The sequence below is a fragment of the Zonotrichia albicollis genome, chromosome 4 (assembly GCF_047830755.1).
Source record: "Zonotrichia albicollis isolate bZonAlb1 chromosome 4, bZonAlb1.hap1, whole genome shotgun sequence".
In the NCBI taxonomy this organism is placed as follows: domain Eukaryota; kingdom Metazoa; phylum Chordata; class Aves; order Passeriformes; family Passerellidae; genus Zonotrichia; species Zonotrichia albicollis.
In genome coordinates this window covers 2,821,013-2,843,405 of record NC_133822.1, presented here as the reverse complement: position 1 = coordinate 2,843,405, position 22,393 = coordinate 2,821,013, and the positions used below count along the sequence as shown (strand labels likewise).

General features: G+C 40.9%; 1 protein-coding gene across 2 annotated transcripts in view; it reads right to left on the bottom strand.

Annotated features, from left to right (window-relative positions):
* The window catches only part of CHCHD3 (coiled-coil-helix-coiled-coil-helix domain containing 3), a 168,132-nt gene that overhangs the window by 131,679 nt on the left and 14,060 nt on the right, over positions 1–22,393 (bottom strand). For both annotated transcript variants that reach the window (XM_074538668.1, XM_074538669.1), the window contains exon 3: positions 7,937–8,021. In XM_074538668.1, the coding sequence (XP_074394769.1) occupies positions 7,937–8,021 (85 nt within the window). The remainder of the gene's footprint in view (positions 1–7,936; positions 8,022–22,393) is intronic.

Genomic DNA, 22,393 nt, shown 5'->3' with positions numbered 1-22,393 from the left:
AGGTACAAAATAATAAACAATCTTTTGTTATAGGGTCTTTTAACGTTAAATTATTTAATTAATAAATGACACATTATTTTCACTTTTAATTCAATAACTATTCACTGGAAGCCTGCAATGAGGATTTTTCTAATTAGAAAATACCACCCAAACCCATGGAGGAGAAGGAGAAGGAGCAGCACTGCCCTAAAACCTCCATCTTGTTTTATATCTATTCCTGCAGTCTAAACCCTTAAACTCTGAGTTTCCCACCCTGTGCTATCACACACTCCTGTTCAAACTGCACACCCACAGTCCCAGTTCCATCATTCCATTCTGGAAGCTTCTCCAGGCCTCAGCTCAGTGCAGGGTTCTCTGGGGGTCAGTGACTGCAGCACAGAAATCTCCAATTCCCAGCACAGAAATCTCCAATTCTCAGCAGCCAGAACTCCAACACAAAAAAAAAAGGGTTTATTTTAAATTTTTATAAAATCAGTGTTATAAAATAAAAACCCCCTTGCATTCCTCCATGTGATTACCAGTTGGGATCTCTGGTTTTATCACACCAGAGCAGCTTCTCTTGCCAGGAGATATTAAACTCTCATTTTTCAGCTATCCCAAGTCAAAACAATTATCATCACTTTTACTGCTTTGGAGCATTCCCAGCTTTTTCTCTGCCTGAAGATGGAGTTTTCCAGACTCTTTTCCCACTTAATCCAAACAATACCAACAGGTCCCTGTGGCAGAAGACAAAATAACTATTACCTTAAAAACAGCTTTTTGCTCCCCCTGAGGACAATCCTACAGGAAAAAGCAGGTTTCCCAAATCAGCATAGCTGATTATTTGGGAAAAAAAAAAAATAATCATTTAGGAGGAAAAGAATGCTTGGAAGAAATTTTCACCACAATTAATTAGCTCCCCACATGAACTAAAGGTACATTAAGATGCTCCTCATATCTTTAACTCACTGAAATATAAAATGAACATTGTAAAGAAATCCATAATTTTATTTTTCCCCCTTGTTCTCCACACCTGTGCCAGGAAACTGGAATAAACATGTCATTACAGCAGAAATCAATAGGAAGTTTTAGAGTATCCACTAGCACAGAAAGGTCAAGGCCCAGTATTGATTTTAATATAACAATTTTGGTTTGCAGCTTCCCAAAGGCTTCTTGTCCAATACTCTTCTTCATTCTTCTCTCCCTTTACATTTCACTGGTGAATTTGTTCTGCACCAACTCTTTACTCCAGGTTTACTAAGAGCTCATCATTTATGCAATGTGCTGCTGAGACATGACAAAAAAAGAGGTTGGGGGAAGCACTGAGAGCATCAATGAAACCCCAGTGATGAGCAGTTATCTCCAGACCCTCCTCGAAGCACAGCAACAAAACAAATCAAAAATCTCATGGTTACAACTTTAATAACTCATCACAGAGCAGCTCTGTGCACCAGGGCGGAGTCAAAGCTGATTTATAATTTAAAAAGATTCCTCCAAACAGATGAGGATGGCACAAACAGAGGCTGCAATCAGTTGTGCAGCTGGTGACAGATAAAACGTCACATCCTCTGGAGCGCAGTGAGCCACAGAGAACAGAACCCAACAATTCATTCCCAGGGAATGTCTCAGGATGAAAGATGTGGCTGGGGGTTTGTATTTTATCCCCATCTGCCAGAGGTGGGGCAGTTCTGTCTGTCCATGGGGCATAAAACCTGGTTTAGTGGGAAGTGTCCCTGCCCATGGGTTTGGAAGAAGATGATCTTTAATGCCCCTTCCACTTCACACCTTTCTATAATTCCCTGATTTTGTGTTTCAGAACAAAATTATACAGAGCAAGTGAAGTCTGCCTCCACTGAGAGGTGCTTTTCAATCCACACATGGTGCCTCCAGGGCTCCTCACATTCTTGGGTGGACAACCAGAATTTGAGGTGATGCCCTCAAGGTGACCATGGTGGTGTTGGTGGTGTCCCACAGCTTGGAGCAAACTGCAGATTTGTCATGTCTTAGGTTGGAAATGGGGGTGTGTGTTCTATTTGCCATCTGTCAGAGCTGGGGCAGTTCTCTCTGTTCTTGGGGCAGTTTTTTCTTTATCTCTCCCACAGCCAACCCTCCCTCCAGGAGATCTCTGCTGTCCATGGCCACTGAGTGTCCCTGCAGGGCTGATCCAATCCCAGCATCCCATGGGGAGATGCTCCGCCCAGGGGAGGAGCCAAGCATTCCTACCTGGATCCAATCTGAGCCTGGCCCAGCACAGCAGCCTTTGCCCCCTGCATTGCCAGAGGAGCAGCTTTCTGCTGCCCTGCATGGCCAGAGGGAGCCCAGGCCCATCTGCAGCAGCCCTGGAGCTGCAGAGGAAAACTCCCCCCTTGTGCAGGATCCCTGCTGCAGCAGAGCCACAGCTGGCACTGCAGGAGGGCTGAGCCCCCATGGATGGGGCTGGGACACCCCCTGACACACAGGGGGCAGGGACTGCTCTCACTGTGACTGTGGTTTTTGGAATTTTTTGGTACTATTGCATTTGTATTTTAATTTTCTGAGTAAAGAACTGTTATTCCTGCTCCCATATCTGTCACCGAGAATGAAGGCCTTTGCCGGGGTCGAGCCATTTGTCGGTGAGGGGAGACTCAGACACTCAATATGAGTGATAAGCAAATTCCATTTATTGAAGAGAGCATCAGACACTTATACAGTGAGCAATAAGCTTATGAATATTCTGTAAGCTAAGCAATCTATTGGTTAAACTATACCATCAACTCTTCCTCATTCCTTAGGGGTTGCATCTCTCTTTTCTCATGTCTCTTTCACTGTTTGTTATTATACTACAGCTAAGCCTCAAGGACATGCTATCAACACAGGTGCAGGACTTGGAATTAGCCATGGTCTTGTACTTTTCCATTTGCTAGCAGCTAAATTCCCAACACATATCGTTGCCTGAGAGCCCCTTAATTTCAAAATTATAAGGGAAGGGGTTTACATTTTCCATTTCAAGGGAGGCTCCTGCCTCCCTTAGCAGAAACCTTACTGTTCAAAGCAGGACAGAAAATTCTATCACCTCTCATCTGCATTACTCAAAGAAAGGATTTTTCAAGAGAAAAGTTACCCAAGTTTGAGCACCTGGTCACAGGTGATGAGATGGCAGAGATACACAAAAAACTCAGTTATCAAAAGCCACCAGATAATCCTGGAATGGTTTGGGTTGGAAGGGAACTCAAAGCCCGTCCAGTGTCACCCCAGCCATGGCAAGGACACCTCCCACCGTCCCAGGCTGCTCCAGCCCCAGTGTCCAACCTTGGCCATTGCAGGGATCAGGGGCAGCCCCAGCTGCTCTGGGAATCCCTTCCCAAAATCCCAGCCCAGGCTCCCTCTCCAGGGAATTCCCTCCATTCCCAGCTCTCCCAGCCTGGCATTGGATCCATCCCCACCCCGACTCCTCTCCAGGAAGGGATTTTGGGCTCTGGGGGCTTCACTGGCAATCTCAGCACTCCAGGAAGGGTCTCCCTTCCCTTTGCCATCCCCAACTTCCATAAAAATCCCTGGGGATGGATTCTGAGTGTCCCAAATGCCAGAATGGTTTGGGTGGGAAGGGCCCTTCAAGCCCATCCCATTCCAAGCCCACCATCCCAGGCTGCTCCAGCCTGGCCTTGGGCACTGCAGGGATCAGGGGCAGCCCCAGCTGCTCTGGCAATGCCAGCCCAGGCAGGAATTGCTCATTGCCAAGATGCCACCCATGGCTGCCCTCTGGCAGTGGGAGCCATTCCCTGGGTGCTGTCCCTGCAGGCCTTGTCCCCAGTCCCTCTGCAGCTCTCCTGGAGCCCCTGCAGGCTCTGAAGGAGCTCTGAGCTCTCCCTGGATCCATCTCCTCCCCTCCTCTCTCACACCTTAAACACCTCCAGAGCAAAGCTGGCAGCAGAATTAATGCAGGGCCGCCAAAACAAACCAAAGTCTATTTTTAAGCCTTTTCCTGCCTTAAAATTCCTCCTTCCAGCAGGAGTTTTCCTCTAAGAAACAAGCCTGGAATGAGAGCACATCACAGGACAGTCCCAACTAAAGTGCACAGGGACAGATTTCTGGCACACCAACACAATTCCAGGGATGAATTTATTGAAGACTGGAACAAAATTTCTACAAAATTTCAACACTTCCTGCACTACTGAGGGCACTGCCATGCACAGCAGCTTGCAAAAACACCTCACTCTACAGATAATTAATATTTGCCCTGTGCCAAATCACATTTAAAAAGTGGAAGCTGGGAAACACTCACCAAGCAAGGAACTGAACCCCGCCCAAATATAATTAGCCTGAGCGGAATGATTAGCAAAATAAAAAGTCTGAAATTTCTCTGATTTTCAGGGGTGGAAAAAAAGGCAAGTCATCATTCAGGAAGGTTCAATTTCCATGGGAAATCACATCCATCACTCGCCTCTGAAGCAGTGGTTTGGATATTTTAGTGCAGGAATCCAGCACTCTGATGAGCTTGGCAGTATCTAAAATTTTATCATTATGCTGATGATAGAAGTTGTTCTTTTTGCTGCCTCAAAATACTTTTTACTTGGCCTGCACTTTTCATTTACAGCAAACTTGAAAAACAGATTTACTGAGCACCATCAGTATCGTGGAGCCCAACAAATGAACAAAGTTCATGGATGGAGTGGATAAATTCTGCTCTCTGATGGGAGAAAGAAATTTATTTATTTATTTCCCCAATGCCTGTTCTCAAAGCCATGACATTCAAAATTTCCTCATTTTCTGGGAAATTAGAAAAAAAAATGCTAAACATTTGCTGAGCTTGTCTAGAATAAGCAGAGAAAAAGCAAAATTGAAATTATCACCCACCGGTCCATTGAGCTGTGTGGATTTCTCTTATTCATAATTCAGAATTCTTCTCTTAATTATCATTTATTACCTGTCACCATTGTCAAGCTCAAGTTTTTGTGTCCATCCTCTCATTTTTATGTTCTCTTGAGTGTCACCCTAAGACTGCAGCAGTATCTAAAATTTTATCATTATGCTGATGATTGAAGTTGTTCTTTTTGCTGCCTCAAAATACTTTTTACTCTGCCTGCACTCTTCATTTAAAGTAAATTTGAAAACCAGATTTACTGAGCACCATCAGTATCGTGGAGCCCAACAAATGAACAAAGTTCATGGATGGAGTGGATAAATTCTGCTCTCTGATGGGAGAAAGAAATTTATTTATTTATTTCCCCAATGTGTGTTCTCAAAGACATGACATTCAAAATTTCCTCATTTTCTTGGAAATAAGAAAAAAAATGCTAAATATTTGCTGAGCTTGTCTAGAACAAGCAGAGAAAAGGCAAAATTGAAATTTTTGAAAACAAAATTGAAATTATCACCCACCGGTCCATTAAGCTGTGTGGATTTCTCTTATTTATAATTCAGAATTCTTCTCTTAATTATCATTTATTACCTGTCACCATTGTCAAGCTCAAGTTTTTGTGTCCATCCTCTCATTTTTATGTTCCCTTGAGTGTCACCCTAAGACTGCAGCTCTGCCACATTAAATTCTCACAGTTACTGTTGCAAACTCTACAAAATTGTAAATTAATTGTAAATCAATGATCAGCAATTTTCTACATGAACTTTCCAAAATTGAAAATGCTTTTCAGATGAAACATTTCAAAATGTTCAAAAATCAAGTGAGGAACAACAGTTGGGTTGAGTAAAAGGAAGAGTAAAGTGGAATCAATGCAGAATTTTGGAAATACATTCTAGGGTGGGTCTAAATCACTGTTTAATTAATTATTCCAAGTCCTGTTAAATAGAAGCTGTAATTGATATATTGTTAGAGAGTTGATGGCATTAAAATACAATTTAAGAGTCATTCTTCAGCTCTAATCCCCAAAATAAGCCCAGATTTTAACTTTATATAGCAGCCCATCTGTACTGTGTGTGGATGTGTGAATAAATAATTTAGCTACAAGTTCAAATTAAGATTTCTTCCCTTCACAGCCTGAAATGAGGAAAAGAAATTTTGCAATCAAACCCAAATGTGTTCATGCCCTGCTCACAGAACAGCACAAAATCAGCTTTAGGCAGTTGGAATCAGAAACAGCCCAAAGTTTCAGATATTTTTATGCTGAAATGTTATTTCATTGAAATATTGGGGAAAAATTGTGGTTTAGAGAGAGAAGTGAGAATATAAATATGTAAAATATACCATCCATGGTAAAACAATCCATGAGATGAATGTGGAGGCAAAAAGTTTAATTTTTATCAAATCCCAACAGGATTTGTCTTAAAAAATTAGCAGGTTGAAATGAAATTGTTAATAAATCACAAGTGCAGGGTCACGAATTTTAAATGTAGACCTGAGGGTTTTGTTCTGTTTTCCAAAACATCATCAATTTATTTGTATTTATATCACAAATTATTACAGCTTAAATTCCATGTTTCTATTTCCATGTTTCTTCCATTCTGTACATGGAAGACAAAAGAATTTACCTGAATGAGTTTCTTGAATGTTTTTAAAACACAAACCTCCACCAGAATTCAGCCCATAAAGACTTTAAGTTTTACTTATGGAAAAAGATCTGCATCTTTTACAGTTGTTCCATAAAAGACAAAAAAAACTCTCTGCTCTGTTAAAACCAGATTTTTATAATTGGTGCAAAAAATTATAATAAAACATTGTAATGAAAAATAAAACTGAGTAAAAATTATAATAATAAAAATATACAGTGTAAAAATAATAAAACAACCAAAAACATTAATTAAATAAATAAAAATTGGAAAAGAAGTGCAGCTGTTAACAAATTGTGATGTTTTTCCTTTCTTTATCATTATCATCATTAATTTACTTTGATATTTTACCCAATCTGCTCCCTCCCTTTGACAGACCAAGGCACAACCCTGCAAGGAGAATTCTGGAAGGTACTGAAAATGCTGAATTTGCAAACCAAATATTTCCAGATTTTAATCCCATTTAGCTGAAGTCTTCAGCATTTAAAAAGCTCAAAAATAACCCAAGTTTTTCCTGCCAAAGCCCAGTTGAGGAGAGGGGGAATTTCACTGGGATTTATTGATTTCCTTTATTGCTGATGCAAAAAAAAAAAAAGAGAAAAGCCTGATTTCTTTTTTTCCCTGGGACATTAATACAGTCCTATCTAATTATATACTCCATCAACCTAACTCAATTAAATACCAGAATGCTGGGTAGGAAACAACTGAGATCTATGCAGACAGTTGAAGTAGTACTAATTACAGCCTAATTTTTCTTAATCCATCATAATGAGCCTTTCTCCCCATTCTCAGTGGAGGACAGAGTGGAATATTTGTATTTATCCTCAGTGTGTTTGTGTTATCTATTTACAACAATCACTGCAAGGAGAAATAAACACAGAAGTTCAGCAGATACCAAAATTTCTAAATTCCTCTAAAGAGGAATTTTTAATTGCTGATCATGGCTCTTGATCAGGCTTTCAGAATCAATCTCTGAGAATAAAAAATGAAATATTCCTAAAAAGGAGTATTTCAATATACAGAAAGGAACCAGAAGGGTTTTACTGGTGTGAACTGGTTTAATACAGTATTTTACATATTCAAAACATCCTGGGAATTCCAGAATTCCCAGCAAACTCCAGAATTCCCTTTTCAAGGTATTTTTGCTCAGCCCCTGGGATCACAGGGACCCCATCCCTGTGCAGCACAAAATGAGTATTTGGGCTCCAGAGAAATCACAAAATTGAGCTTAAAAAGCAGCAAAAATCCAAGCTCAGGAGGTCAAAAGGGATTTAGAGAACAGTTTGGATCAGCTCTTACAAGGGAATTCCAGCTCATTTGTTTTTGAACATGGATTTAATATCCAAACCTGCTGCAGCCCCCAGAGCTCTCCCAGGCAGTTTGTGCACAAAATTCAGTTATTCCAGTAAGCAGATAAATCAAATAAATGCATTAAGGCTGAGTTGGGTTGAAATATTGTTATTATTAATGAACCAACCTTCTCTTCTGAGCTTCAGAGTCTCTCCTGGCTCGTTCCAGTGCCAGTTCCTCAGCAATTCTTTTCTTCAGCTCTTCATCACTAACTGCAATTAAAAGAAAATTCAATGAAATGTTAACAGAACACAACTTATCCCCAATTACAGAAACAACTGCATAATACAGTGCCCTCCATTGTTTATTTGCTTTTTTTCCCTCACAGAAGTTGGAGTTGCTTTCTTGTGGTTTAACCATCTTTGAAATTTTAGCCTTTAAAAAACTTTCTTATTAAACATTTTTTTCCACTAAACAACATGGCCTGTACATTAAATTAAATATTTTCTTCAGAAATTTGGCTTTGTAAAGTAAAACCATGGGGATGACACAGAGACATAAACAGTAAAGTCATAAAATGCAGCTTTTCATTCATATAGAATAAATAAATATTTTTGTGTAACAAATCAAGTATTTTCAGATGTGTTTTATACAACAAAGCTCTTACAACACCCTAAATATTATTATTTCTAGTTCCTAGAGAAAGATTTTGCCCTATATTATCCAGATTGGAAAGAATATTTCCTTCAGTTAGATTCTGTCAGATGAAGCAATGAAACTGGTTAAGAATTAAAAAATCAGGGAAGCAACTTCTTCAAGAATATGAACAGAGGGAGAGGCACCAACCCTACAAGGCTGAAAGACTTCTCCAAAAGCACCAAAATCCAGTTTAATCCTAATCCTGCCTGGAATAAAACCTGACCCACACTGAGCTAAAGCAGTGCCATGATCTGAATTTCCAGAAAATTCCCTCACTCCTGCCTCAGATCCCCTCCATGGAATCCCAGAGCTCCAGGATGGGATCCCACCCCAAAACACCCCAGAAAACTGAACCCCAAAAAGGACCATAAAAACCCAGCAAAGGAAAATCAAACCCAGAGAAATTAAAATTAATTTTCAGGCACTGGAAGGTCTCTGTGACCTCATGGGCAGGAGTTGGATTTATCAGCAAAGATTATCCAAAATCATTATTCCACTTTTCTGTTCCACTCCCTGCCATTCTGCTCATGCTGAAGCAGCCTCACAAAAGGGTTTTAGGAATGAATGAATAAATGAATGAATGAAGCAGCTTCATCAATTTTATGGGAGTTTTGGCCAACTAATCCAGTTAGAAATATCTTTGGAAAAGCAGCAGGAATCGATATCCATCATGCCAGGCCCAGGAAATGCTGAGAACACAGAAACAAAGGGAAAAGTGGGGGGAAACTTCTAAATTATGAGTGAGACCCCAATTTTTATATTCTTAAAATAGAAAAATATTTTCAAATTAAAATTCAGAGGGAAATATGAACCTTTCAACAGATCTCTAGCAAAAAGCTGGGTGAAAAAGGAAACCCCCATTTTATTTGGATTATCCTAATGGACACAACATTAATTATCTTGTTCAACAGCATCTAAAGAATGAAATTTATGGTTCTGCTGTACAAAAATGAGTACAAGAAGTCCAACAGAGCAGAGGATGGTTTATGTCATAATGAGGAGGGATTCAGGCAGCAGCCAATAAAGACATTTGACCTGAACAATCAATTAGGCTGCCCATCGATCAGGCAAATACTAATAGGGAATAAAAGTGGAGCTATAGATCATTCAATGGAATTCTTGTAAGATGGAATTGGGGAGCTCCCAAATGGGAGCTTTATGATGTTTGAGTTGAAAAAAAAAAAATTAAAAATTGTGGTTCTACAAGGAGGAGGGATTTGTTCTAGGGGGAAAGCGTTTAAAAAGAGAAAATGTAATTTATTTGAGAGAGGATCAGGAAAAGAGTGTTTAACATTAAATGTTAAATTACATTTCTGATGGCCATCTCTGTTCACACTACAGGGCATTAACAACACACAGCTGACCACTGAAATACCACAGAATGTTAAACCTGGGGGGTGCAAGGCTGCTAAAATATTAATATATTAATATTATTCTATTAAACATTAAATTATTATTGCATAGCCATTCCCACCACCACTCCCTTAAATACCAGAAGTTCCTCAGGATGCTGAAATCAGCGTCAGCTTCATCCCAGAGCAAAGTGGGAAGATTTTCAGGTACATTGAGAAGGTCACAGCTGCACCCCAGGGCTTCCCCTGCCCCTCCAGGAGCACAAGGTGAGAGTGAGAGTGCACAGCTCCCATCACAAACCCACCTGGGAGCTGGGCAGGGAAGGGAACACACCCAAACCCCAGGAACAGCTGCTCTGACCCTTCAGCACACCCAAGATGACTGGCAGAGTTCTCCTGGGATGATGGGAATGGAAAAGCAGCAGGATAATGGGGATGGGCACCCCCAAAGAGGCTGCAGTGATGCCTTGAGAAGGCTGAGATAGAACAGAGGCTGGGCAGAGTTACAGAATAAAGCAGGGATTTTTTAAAAGGCCTCAATGGATGCACCTTGGGCAGCACAAGAGCCCAGCCAGGGCTGTGCTGAAGATTCACAAAATTCCCAGAATCTCTGGGTTGGGAGAGCCCTTCAAGGCCCTGGAGCCCAGCCCAGCCCCTGGCACCCAGTGCCACCTCCAGGCTGGTCAAACACACCCAGGGATGGCGACTGCACCCCCTCCCCGGGCAGCCATTGCAGAACTTTCTCCCCCTTGCTGGAAAAGCTTTTTCCTGTAGGGGGATACAGGATGGGTAAATGAAGGTGGTATAGAATGGAATCTTATCCCCTAAAGAGCTGCAGTTGAACCAATTACTAAAGATCAGGAGCAGGCCTGATGTTAACAGGCCACAGCTGTGGCCAATCAGAAGAGTGTTATAAAGGAGTGGATTGGTGAGAATGGGAGTTTGTTGTGTACTGTGAGGACAAGGAAGAATCAGTACCTAGAGGAGGTGCCTACAAGAAACATCAAGGGGGTATGAAACTCTGGCAATATGGAACCCTTACCATGTAAAGACAATTGAACTTTTACACTATAATGACAACATTTTCCTGCTCTCCCAGCTGGCTTTCCCTTGGCGCAGCTCAGGCTGTGTGCTCTGGCTGTGCCAGTGCTGCTGGAGCCAGAGCCCAAGGGCAGCTGGGCACAGGCACCTTTCAGGGGCTGTGGGAGTGCTGGGGGCACCCTGAGTCTCCTTTCCTGCAGGCTGAGCACCCCCAGCTCCCTCAGGGCTCCCTCAGCCTTTGTGTCCCAGCCCCTCTCCAGCCCCGCTGCCCCTCTGGCCCTGCTCAGTGTGCCAGGGTCCTGCCCAGGCTGAGGGGGCAGAGCTGGCACAGCCCTGGAGCTGAGCCCTCCCCGTGCCAGGGCACAGTGACCTCCCTGCTGCTGTGCCCTCCATTGTGGCACTGCCAGGTGGCACCAGGTCCCTCAGCGTTTGTGTTCCCTTGCTGCCCCTCTGGATGCACTCAAGGGTTCAAGATGACCCAAAATGGCCCCAAAATGCACGAGCGCTCCCGGGGTCTCTCCCTGGGATCAGTTCTGCTCCATTTGCCCCTTGCAGTTCATTGTCCCATTCCAGCTTCAGCCCAGGCAGTCCCACCCTGCTTGTTTTTCTCTCTGCAGCCCACGGGGTTTGTGCTCCTGGGCTGAGATTTGGGGCATTTGTCCTTGGTGCCCAGCTGGAGCAGGAATTGTTTTGTCTCCCTGCTCTGTGCACACAGCTCACCATCCCATAATATGAAGCCCACACACAAAAGCAGCACAGAATGGGAAAAATATAAAAGGTAAAACCTGAGGCACCAAACTGCTCCCAGGCACAGAATGGTTGTGCTGGGTTTGTGTGGGCAGGGTTTGGGACTGGGGGCTATGGCAGAGGTTTCTGGAAGCTTCTTCCACATCCAGAGCCAATTCCAGGATGGACCCACCAGGCTGGGCCAGCCAGGAGTGGTGGTGATGCCTCAGGGATAATGGATTTAAGAAGAAAAAAAAAGTTTTGTGCAGGTGGATAAAGCAGAGTGGAGTGAGAATATGAGAGGAACAGCCCTGCAGACAAACAGGAGCTGCTCCAGAGCTGACATTCCCAGGAGATTCCGTGGGAATTCTGGTAATTCTGTATTCTTTCCCCTGAGGGAGAAGCTTTGGTGGCAGTCTGGAATCCACACAGGGTCAAAGTGATAAAACCCAGCAAGCTCCTGCCAGGACCTGGGCAGGCCAAGCAGGGACTGAGCAGGCACAAGGAATTTAATTTTTGCCATTTTGGTGGTCTCTGGGAAACAGCACCCTGACTTTTCTTATTTGTGCACTAATTCCTCAGGAAAAGTTTGAAGGACAATTTCTTCCTAAAATCAAATCTAAACCCATCCTCCTTCAGCTTAAGGCCATTCCCCTTGTCCTGTGCCCTTGTGATAAAGAAGATTTGAATATTTCTCATTCAGTCTTCTCCAGAGCCCAACATTCCATCCATCCAACATCCTTTGGCAAACCTGAGAAATCTCATCCCACCATCTTTTAAAATGCCACAAGCCCTGATTTCTATTAAAAATATTTTTATAAAGAGTGGACAAAGCCATTTGCTTAACCCTTTGTATGAGTGTGCCAAGCCATTTGCTTTGTATTTATTTTTATAAATACTTATTGAATATTTATTCAATTTTTTTTTTATTAATCTGAAGCCCACTTGTGCTTCAAAATCAGACAAATAAAGAACCAGAAAGCCAAGATATTTCCCAGGAATCAAAAGGTTTTGGGGAGTTTCAGGGAGAACTGATAATGACAGAGGAGCAAAAGGGACTGAAGGATTTCTCAGTTCCCATCAGTTTCTGATGTTTCAGATTTTTAAATTTGGAATTCCAAAGGCCACCCATGAGCAGGATGGGAGCAAAGCTTCACATGATGCCAATTCTTGAGGAACCACCAGCAATTTTCTCCTCCACATTTACAACAGCTTGGCACACAAAGATTTTTCCAACTCTTGAAGTATTTGACTCCAACTCCTCAGCCTTTGTTTAACACAAAATCCAAATCCATACCTTTTTCCTCTCTCTCTAAAGCAGCAAAGAAACAAATCAGCAGGAAGTCAGGATTACACCCCGAGCAGTAAACAACAAACCTCAGGGAAAGCAGACACCTGCAGCCTCAGAAATGTTAGCCTGAGAAATCAGCAATTTGAGATGGACAAATTATTCAAATAACTTCCAGCCTGCAGAGCTGGGGATGTGCCCATTAGCCCTGCATTTAGAAAAAAAAAAAATTAATGCAAACAGCATTTAGTAGCAGGCACCTTCACTAAATTCTCTGGAAAGGGCAGGTGCATTAAGATATTAATGAAGAGACACTTAGGTTTGATACAATCAAATGTCTTTTAGAAAATACTTAGCTAGGTAATGTTCAGATAATGAATTAAAACAAACAAAAAAAAAAAATCACCACACAAAAAATGTCCAAGTTCTGTTTTTCCTTCCAATTAAGCTTGGTTATTTAAAAGGAAAATGCTGTCCAGTGAACAGGAAACTGGGAGGTTGTTCAAAGATTTCCACAAAATCTTTTTTTCTTCTCCAGATTGAACAGCCCCAACTTCCTCAGCCTCTCTTTGCAGGAGAGGGGCTCCAGTCCCTTTATTAAATTTGTGGCCTCCTCTGGACTTGTCCAACATAAATTGGATCATTTGTCCTTGGTGCCCAGCTGGAGCAGGAACTGTTTTGTCTCCTTACTCTGGGAACAGAGCTCACCATCCCATAATATGAAGCTCTGGGGATGGTTTCTGGAAGATTCCTCCAGAAGGAAGAAGGTTAATGGTAAAGAGAGAGTGTAAAGAATTAAAGAATATCAAATATTGGTCAGAAATGAGGCACCTCCACACCCATGTTCAATCAGCCACACTCCAAGCCAGGATAAACTTTGCTAAAATCTCTTTCACTTCCACCAAAATTCATGGATTTAACCCAACAATCCCTTTGGAACACTCCCCAAACTGAGAACACAGCTCCAAAATACCTCCCAACCATAAGAAGACTCCTTTTTGTGCTGGAAAAACCAAATCCCAGTGAATTCCTGCAGTTTCTGGCACTGAAAATCAACATCAGAACAGTCAAACCATGGATCCATCCAAGGGCAAGCTCTCCCATCCCTGTAAGTGGGAATATTTGGGACACCTCAGCCTTCAGCCTCATCATCTTCCTCAGCTGCTGGCACAGTGGCAGCTGTGAGAGAATTAATAACAATTTTATATATATTTTTATATATATATGTGTGTGTGTGTATATATATATATATATATATAAAAATTATTAGTTCTATTAATTATATATTATATAATTATATACTATATTATTATATACTGTATACTATATAATATAATATAATATAATATAATATAATATAATATAATATAATATAATATAATATAATATATATTATATTATATTATATTATATTATATTATATTATATTATATTATATTATATTATATTATATTATATTATATTATATTATATTATATTATAAAAATAACCAGGAAAATTCCTGATTGTGCATTCAGGCTGAGAAATATTGGATCAGAAACCTCATGTGAACCCTCTCAGCTCACACCCATCAGAGCACTCCCACAATTAAAACAATTTCCCACCCACATTTCAACTCCAGCTGTGTAAAATTCAACTATTATAATATGCAAATAGCCTTGATTTATTCTTTCTGCCTAATAAAAGCTCTGGTTTGATACAGATCTAAATTGCACCCAAAAATGTTCAGTAAGAACAGAAGAAATTTCTCCCTCAGCTGTGGCTGCCCCATCCCTGGAATTGTCCAAGGTTGAGCTGGAGGGGTTTGGAGCACCCTGGGATAGTGGAAAAAATGATTTCAATGTCAATGAAAGCTCTGGGAAATATATTTGGTGTTTAAATCAGGTGGGAAGACACCACCACCCTGAAATTTATTCTGTTTTCCTTAATTTTTAGCTCTCAAAGAGCACTGGATTTGCTGGGAGCAGCATAGAAGAGAAAATAGAAAATTATTTTTAAATTTAGTGGGTTCAGATACTGCTGTACCTGATCTTTAACCTTATAAATAACCCAAATTAGCCTTGCACTCAATGAAACAATAATGAACAATTCCTTCAGTGCACCAGCAGAAATAAAACCCTAAAACCACTAAAAAAAGTCATTTCTGTGCTTTAAAACCCAGCATTTAAACTGCTGTGGTTTATTTCATTACTATTATTATTATTATTATTATTATTATTATTATTATTATTATTATTATTATTTCCTTAAATATTATTCTTTTTAAAGAGCATTCTCAAGAATAAACTCAACTTTCAGATTCATACAATTTTAACTACCAACACACCCAGCAACTTTTCCACTGAAATTCCCAATTCCAGGCACTTCCTCCAATCAGGAATTCACAAACAAAGCTCCTCTCCAAGGACAGAAATTTTTATGAACTGTTAAATATTGGTAATGTGCAGGAATATTTCAGACGAGCTCATAGGCTAATGGAATCCAAAAACAATGCAATTAAGTGTGCATAATTTAAAAATATTTCATATTTTACTTTCCAAAGGCGCTCTTGCATAGATTACATTTCCTATTTTCCAATGTAAATGTGGGTATCAATCAATTTATACTAATTTCAATTAGAAACAAGACAGTGCATGGTCTAGAAGTAACAAAACAAAGTCAGTTCTTATTATATTTGGAATATTCTCCTTTTAATATCCCATTAATTTGGGATAAAGCAAATTACACTGGATTTTTGAGGGGGCTGGAAAAAACAGGATTGAGGTTTTCCCCTGTGATTCTTTGAATTAGGTTCTACCTGCCGGTGCTAACAGCTCTGTTTTATAAAAATAATTTCTTTCTGAGATTCACACTACCAAAAATAAGTGGGTTTGACATATTTTTGATAGTTTGAAATATCCTGTCTTGGAAGAGTTGAATTTGATAAACAGGTGACAGACACAGGGATGCTGTGCAAGAGAAAACATGAAAAATATTCAATACAACTCAAAATATGGGAGAGCCCACAAAATCAGGTATTTCCCACCAATAAGGGCAGTGAGTTAAAAAAAACAGTTAATATAAATTTCCCTAATTTTTAGTTTCTGCAGGAACTCCTGCTGTGTGGATAAATGATTGTGTGGAGTTTTAATGGGAATATTTCAATTTTTCTCGATGCCCCTGGAAGGGAGGGAATTATTTCAATCAAACTTTCATAACCCATCCTTCCCCTCCCAACTCTGTAATCAAATATAGAGATAATAACTTATTATTTGAAGTCATTTTACCCTCCTGTTAATTTAAAATAATTAATCAAAAGAATGAAACAGAAGTATCAAACACCTATAAAATACTATTTTTGCCTTCAACTGAATACAGAAGTGGAAAAAAATTCCCATTTCAGCTGTTTTAGTAATCCCTGCTCCACACACAGTGGAAAGCTTTTCTTGTGGAACACAATGGATAAAAGCATCACGATTCCATAATTCAACATTAAAAAAATAATAATCATATTGGAAGCAAGGCTAAGAAGGATTTGATGATTCTGCTTTCAAGAGGATTAAGCGTGTGGTGCCCTTTCAGGACAATTTAAGGTGTCCAGTTCCTGATCTTTATGGTTCAGAAGTTTATTGTAAAGCTATTTTATCTGAAAATAGTGCAGGGAAATTTACTGGTGTTCTTTTCATCTCCTTGGAAAAAAAAATCTGCTTTAAATTATCTCACATGTATTTCAACAAACTCCTTCTACCACTGCAGAGGGCAGGGAAATAATTATGGATTTTTACACGTAGCAGATAAGTAAAAAAAGGGTTTTTTTAACTGAAACATCTCTTAGAAGTCACTACTAATGCTCAGTGCAACACTCCCAAATAGCCCAAAATAGCAAATTTTGATGTGCAGTGACGCCCCAAACTGCCCATCCAATCAGCATTTTACTACTGCACAAGAACATAACTTTGTTATCAAAATGCTTAGGCAGAGCCACAGACTGAGAATCAACCCTGAGCAGTCCTATCCCATTGCCATCCCATTAGCTCCTCACACGACCCCTAACACTGGAGCCATATCCCATATCACCAGCGGGTGGTCTCATGTTAGGTGTCCGGTTTATCTCCCCCCGAAAGGTTGTGGTAGTTCGTGCCCACCCAGGGACGCCAAATGTCCGGTTAATCTCGGCTGTTTGAGGGGCCTGGAAAGGCCCGAGGTGGCCTTGGGGCAGCCCGCGTATCGAAGGACGAGAAGAGGCTTCAGTTCTTCTTTCGGTTTCTATGTTTATTAATTGTTTATCTAAAAGATGTTCTTTCAGCCGAACAGAGCTCTGCTCAGCAGTCAGCCATGAGCACACTGTCTGCCTTCTGGGGCAGCCACGTATCTTTATACTCATTGTTACGTGTACAATATTTATCATTTTTCTCTAATACCATTTATTCTTATAACTCGGTGCACTCTCAGTAATAACTAATCTAAAAATGCCACTGTGGCCAAAGAAGATGGAGGAGAAGAGGAAGAAGAAGAAGGACAGGACACACTCCAATTCCTCCATCTTACTCTTCTAAACTCTCCTGTACATAAATCTTAAACCTTGTGTCTCACCTTCTAATTAACTAATCTCTTCACCATTCACTCCGGTGAAGCCCTCATCCTTGTCGTCTCCTGTGTAGGACCAAAGTCCAGCCACCAGACACTGCTGGCAACATCTCAGGACTCTCGGGCCCCCCAAGGGTGGTCTCGGAGGCCCGGCATCTCAGGACTCAGATCTTGAGATCTCACAGTTAGGTACAAGGGGATTCGCCCCCATCCACACTCAGGAATTGCTGATGATGCTGTATGGTAGGTTATTCATTAATCCGGAAGCAATCCTGGAATTATTGATAATGCTGTATGATAGGTTATTCATTAATCCAGAAGCAATCCTGGTGTATTGGAATATGAATCCCAATATAACCAGTTAGATGGTGCCTGGGCCAGTTCTGACCCTCGCTGCTGGGCCAAAGGCAGCACTGTGGTGTTTTACCCCAGAGATACCTTGGCTGCTGGAGAGTGCAGCGGGGCAAGTCCAGGCTGTCAGGACTCGTTTACCTCTGGAGAGAGAGCTTCTGGCGATGGTGGAGAGAAAGGGAGTGGATTCTGCTAGAAGGTTGCCAGATGTTTATTCCATGGGTACAGAGATGTCTGCACTGGGCCACTGCTGCTAACAGAATGGAGGCCGCATGGTCTCATTAACCTTTTAAGCTCAGGACAGGGGAAGGGGAGGGGACAGGTGAGCCACCAACCAGGTGAAGGGGCAGGGTCTCAAGGGATTAGGGACACCCATACGGGCCAATGTCCCCCAGGCCTGAGGGATCAATCACACGATGCCTTGCTGGTATGTTAGCCTGATTGCCAGGGTATTGGAATATGAATCCCAATATAACCAGTTAGATGGTGCCTGGGCCAGTTCTGACCCTCGCTGCTGGGTCAAAGGCAGCACTGTGGTGTTTTACCCCAGAGATACCTTGGCTGAGAGTGCAGCGGGGCACTGGTGCAAGTCCAGGCTTGTCAGGACTCCGTTTACCTCAGGAGAGAGAGCTTCTGGCGATGGTGGAGAGAAAGGGAGTGGATTCTGCTAGAAGGTTGCCAGATGTTTATTCCATGGGTACAGAGATGTCTGCACCGGGCCACTGCTGCTAACAGAATGAGGCCGCATGGTCTCATTAACCTTTTAAGCTCAGGGCAGGGGAAGGGGAGGGGACAGGGGAGCCACCAACCAGGTGAAGGGGCAGGGTCTCAAGGGACTAGGGACACCTATCACACGATGCGGAGGAGAACGTATGTGGCCCGAAGTTTAGAGTCCGACTAGCTGAGGGCGAAAGGCCGACGCCCCTCTGCAATTCCTGGCCAGCTCCCTTCGGCGTCTGAGGGCCTCGGGCTGTGCTGGCTGCGGACTGGCTCACACCGCTGGGATTGGGGAGGAACGGAGCTGACCATTTCCCAGGGGTTAAACATCGGTTTATTGAAGGTGATGCAGGATCCAAAAAACACCGGGAAACCAGCCGGGAAAGTTTTTTTTCATAGGGGGTGAAAACAGGATTATAAAGGAAGGGGGTGGGTACAGGCAGAGCCAATCGGGAAAGGTGAGGGGATGAACTTCACAGAACTGACACTCCATGGAGACCAATAATCAAAAGGTAAAGGAGGTGTCCTGGGACCCCAGCCAACCACCATCTCCAGAGAGGAGAAGGTTCTCGAAACCTGGGAGGAGGAAGGGAGTGATTGACTGGACAGGAAGGAAACAACTTTCACTTATAAGGGAAACCAGGGGAGGAGCAATTACATATCGGCAACTATGAATAGCGGTTGCTATAGCAACTTAGCTGGCAGGCTAACGGTGGCGGGAAAGAAGGGGGAACGAAACCATTTTACACATAATAGGGGAGAACAATACATAAATTGGGGGAATAACACAAGAAACTTAACAACACACTACCACAACACGACACCTTGCTGGTATGTTAGCCTGATTGACAAGGCACACTCAGCGAGGGGCGAGGGGGAAGGGAGAAGGTAAAACAGGATATTGCAACACACCACAACATCGGTGGATCCTTCTGTTTGAAGTTTGGTAAGCAGGGCAAACAATAAAGAGAGATAGGGATAAGGGAATTGTCGAGCTAAGCATGATCAGAGCTAATAATGTCAAACTGACCCTAAGAGCCGTGCCAATGTCAAACTGACCCTAAGAGCCGTGCCAAGCCATGGGAACCAAGCCAAGTACACCGGGAATTGACCATATTAGGATAGGAGTTCAAAAGTTTAAAGAGGAAGACTCATCAGAAGACCCTTGCCCATGAGGAAGGCACCGGAAGGACCACCAAGAATAATCCTCAAAATAGATGTCTCCGCCCACGCTCCGCCCACACCACGCCTGAAGCCCCAAACTGCCCATCCGATCAGCATTTTACTACTGTGCAAGAACATAACTTTGTTATCAAAATGCTTAGGCAGAGCCACAGACTGAAAATCAACCCTGAGCAGTCCTATCCCATTCCCATCCCATTAGCTCCTCACGCGACCCCTAACACTGGAGCCATATCCCATATCACCGGCGGGTGGTCTCATGTTAGGTACAAGGGGATTCGCCCCCATCCACACTCAGGAATTGCTTATGATGCTGTATGGTAGGTTATTCATTAATCCGGAAGCAATCCTGGAATTATTGATAATGCTGTATGATAGGTTATTCATTAATCCAGAAGCAATCCTGGTGGATCCTTCTGTTTGAAGTTTGGTAAGCAGGGCAAACAATAAAGAGAGATAGGGATGAGGGAATTGACGAGCTAAGCATGATCAGAGCTAATAATGTCAAACTGACCCTAAGAGCCGTGCCAAGCCATGGGAACCAAGCCAAGTGCACTGGGAATTGACCATATTAGGATAGGAGTTCAAAAGTTTAAAGAGGAAGACTCATCAGAAGACCCTTGCCCGCGATGAAGGCACCGGAAGGACCACCAAGAATAATCCTCAAAATAGATGTCTCCGCCCACGCTCTGCCCACACCACGCCTCTTATGAATATGCATGATTATGTATATGATATGATGTAACCCTGCACCCAAGACTGTATAAAAGCCTGCTTCTGTCATGAGATAGCCAGAAATCCCTTTGTGATTTCTCCGACGCGTCGTAATAAAATACCTCCTGTCTATGCTGACTTAAATTGAGTCTCTTAGGCAGTTATTCTCGCCTTTTGGGGCAAAATTCGGCTTCAGCAGCATCAGTGGCACTGAAAAATCATCCTTGGGCCATTCCAGCTCTGCCCTGGAGGAAAAAGGAGATCCCAGAGCTGCTCATCACTCACTCACTCACCCACAGAGACATTTCTGCTCCTTTCCATGGGCAGGAACTCGGGCTCCAGGCAGGAATTTTAAATATTAAAATTAATATTATAATATTAAATATTATAATAAAATATAATATTCCCATTAATATTAAATGTTAAATATTAAATAAATATTTAATTTTTAAATAGTAAATAAATATGAAATATTAATATTACATATTCCGATTAAATATTCCCATTCCAACTCTGGGTGGCTCAGCTTTTGTAGATCAGCACACCCCAAACCTGCACCCAGCACTCATTTTCACTCATGTTAATTAAAGCCATTCATTAAGTTGTTCCTTGGTGTCATAGAGCAAATGTGTGTGGCATAAATTCCTTTTTTAAGGTGAGGACATTGGCCCACAGAAGGTTCTGGATCCCTGGAATGTCCAAGGCCAGGCTGGGATTACAAAAGATGTCCCTGCCCATGGCACAAAATTATTATTAAAGTCATTCCAAGCCAAATCAATCCATAATTCTATTATTTTTTCCAACCTAAATGAGTGAGGAAATCCAGCAAGAAGAAGCATGGAAAGAATAATGCAGAATTTTAAAAGCATTGGTAAGGTGGAAGGGGAAGACTCGATTTGCATTGAGACTCAATTTGTAGAAGCAAATCTACAATTAAACCAGGAAAAGACAAGAATGAAGGAAAAATCAAGTGGACAATGGTGGAAAAGGTGTTTTAAGAGAGGTTTTGTAACCATCCTGCAGCAGATCCACATCCAACATGAATTTTCCCATCTTTCCTGAGCACATCCCTCAGAGGAAGCTTTGATGAATTCACAAAATTCAAAATTCAAAATTCAAACCACCACACTCTGCAACAATGCCACTGACACCAAGGCACAAGATATCAAAAAACATGTCAATAAATTAATTGTAATAAATTGTAACTGTTAATAATTGTGATTGTTAATAAATTGTGATTGTTAATAATTGTAACTGTTAATAATTGTGATTGTTAATAAATTGGAACTGTTAATAATTGTAATTGTTAATAAACTGTGATTGTTAATAAATTGTGATTGTTAATAAACTGTGATTGTTAATAATTGTAACTGTTAATAATTGTAATTGTTAATAGACTGTGATTGTTAATAATTGTAATTTTTAATAAATTGTGATTGTTAATAATTGTAACTTAATAATTGTAATTGTTAATAAATTGTGATTGTTAATAATTGTAATTTTTAATAAATTGTGATTGTTAATAAATTGATTGTTAATAAATTGTAACTGTTAATAATTGTAATTGTTAATAAACTGTGATTGTTAATAATTGTAATTTTTAATAAATTGTGATTGTTAATAATTGTAACTGTTAATAATTGTAATTGTTAATAAATTGTGATTGTTAATAATTGTAATTTTTAATAAATTGTGATTGTTAATAAATTGATTGTTAATAAATTGTAACTGTTAATAATTGTAATTGTTAATAAACTGTGATTGTTAAAAATTGTAATTTTTAATAAACTGTGATTGTTAATAAAGTGTGATTGTTAATAATTGTAATTGTTAATAAATTGTGATTGTTAATAAATTGATTGTTAATAAATTGTAACTGTTAATAATTGTAATTTTTAATAAACTGTGATTGTTAATAATTGTAATTTTTAATAAATTGTGATTGTTAATAAATTGTAACTGTTAATAATTGTAATTGTTAATAAATTGTGATTGTTAATAATTGTAA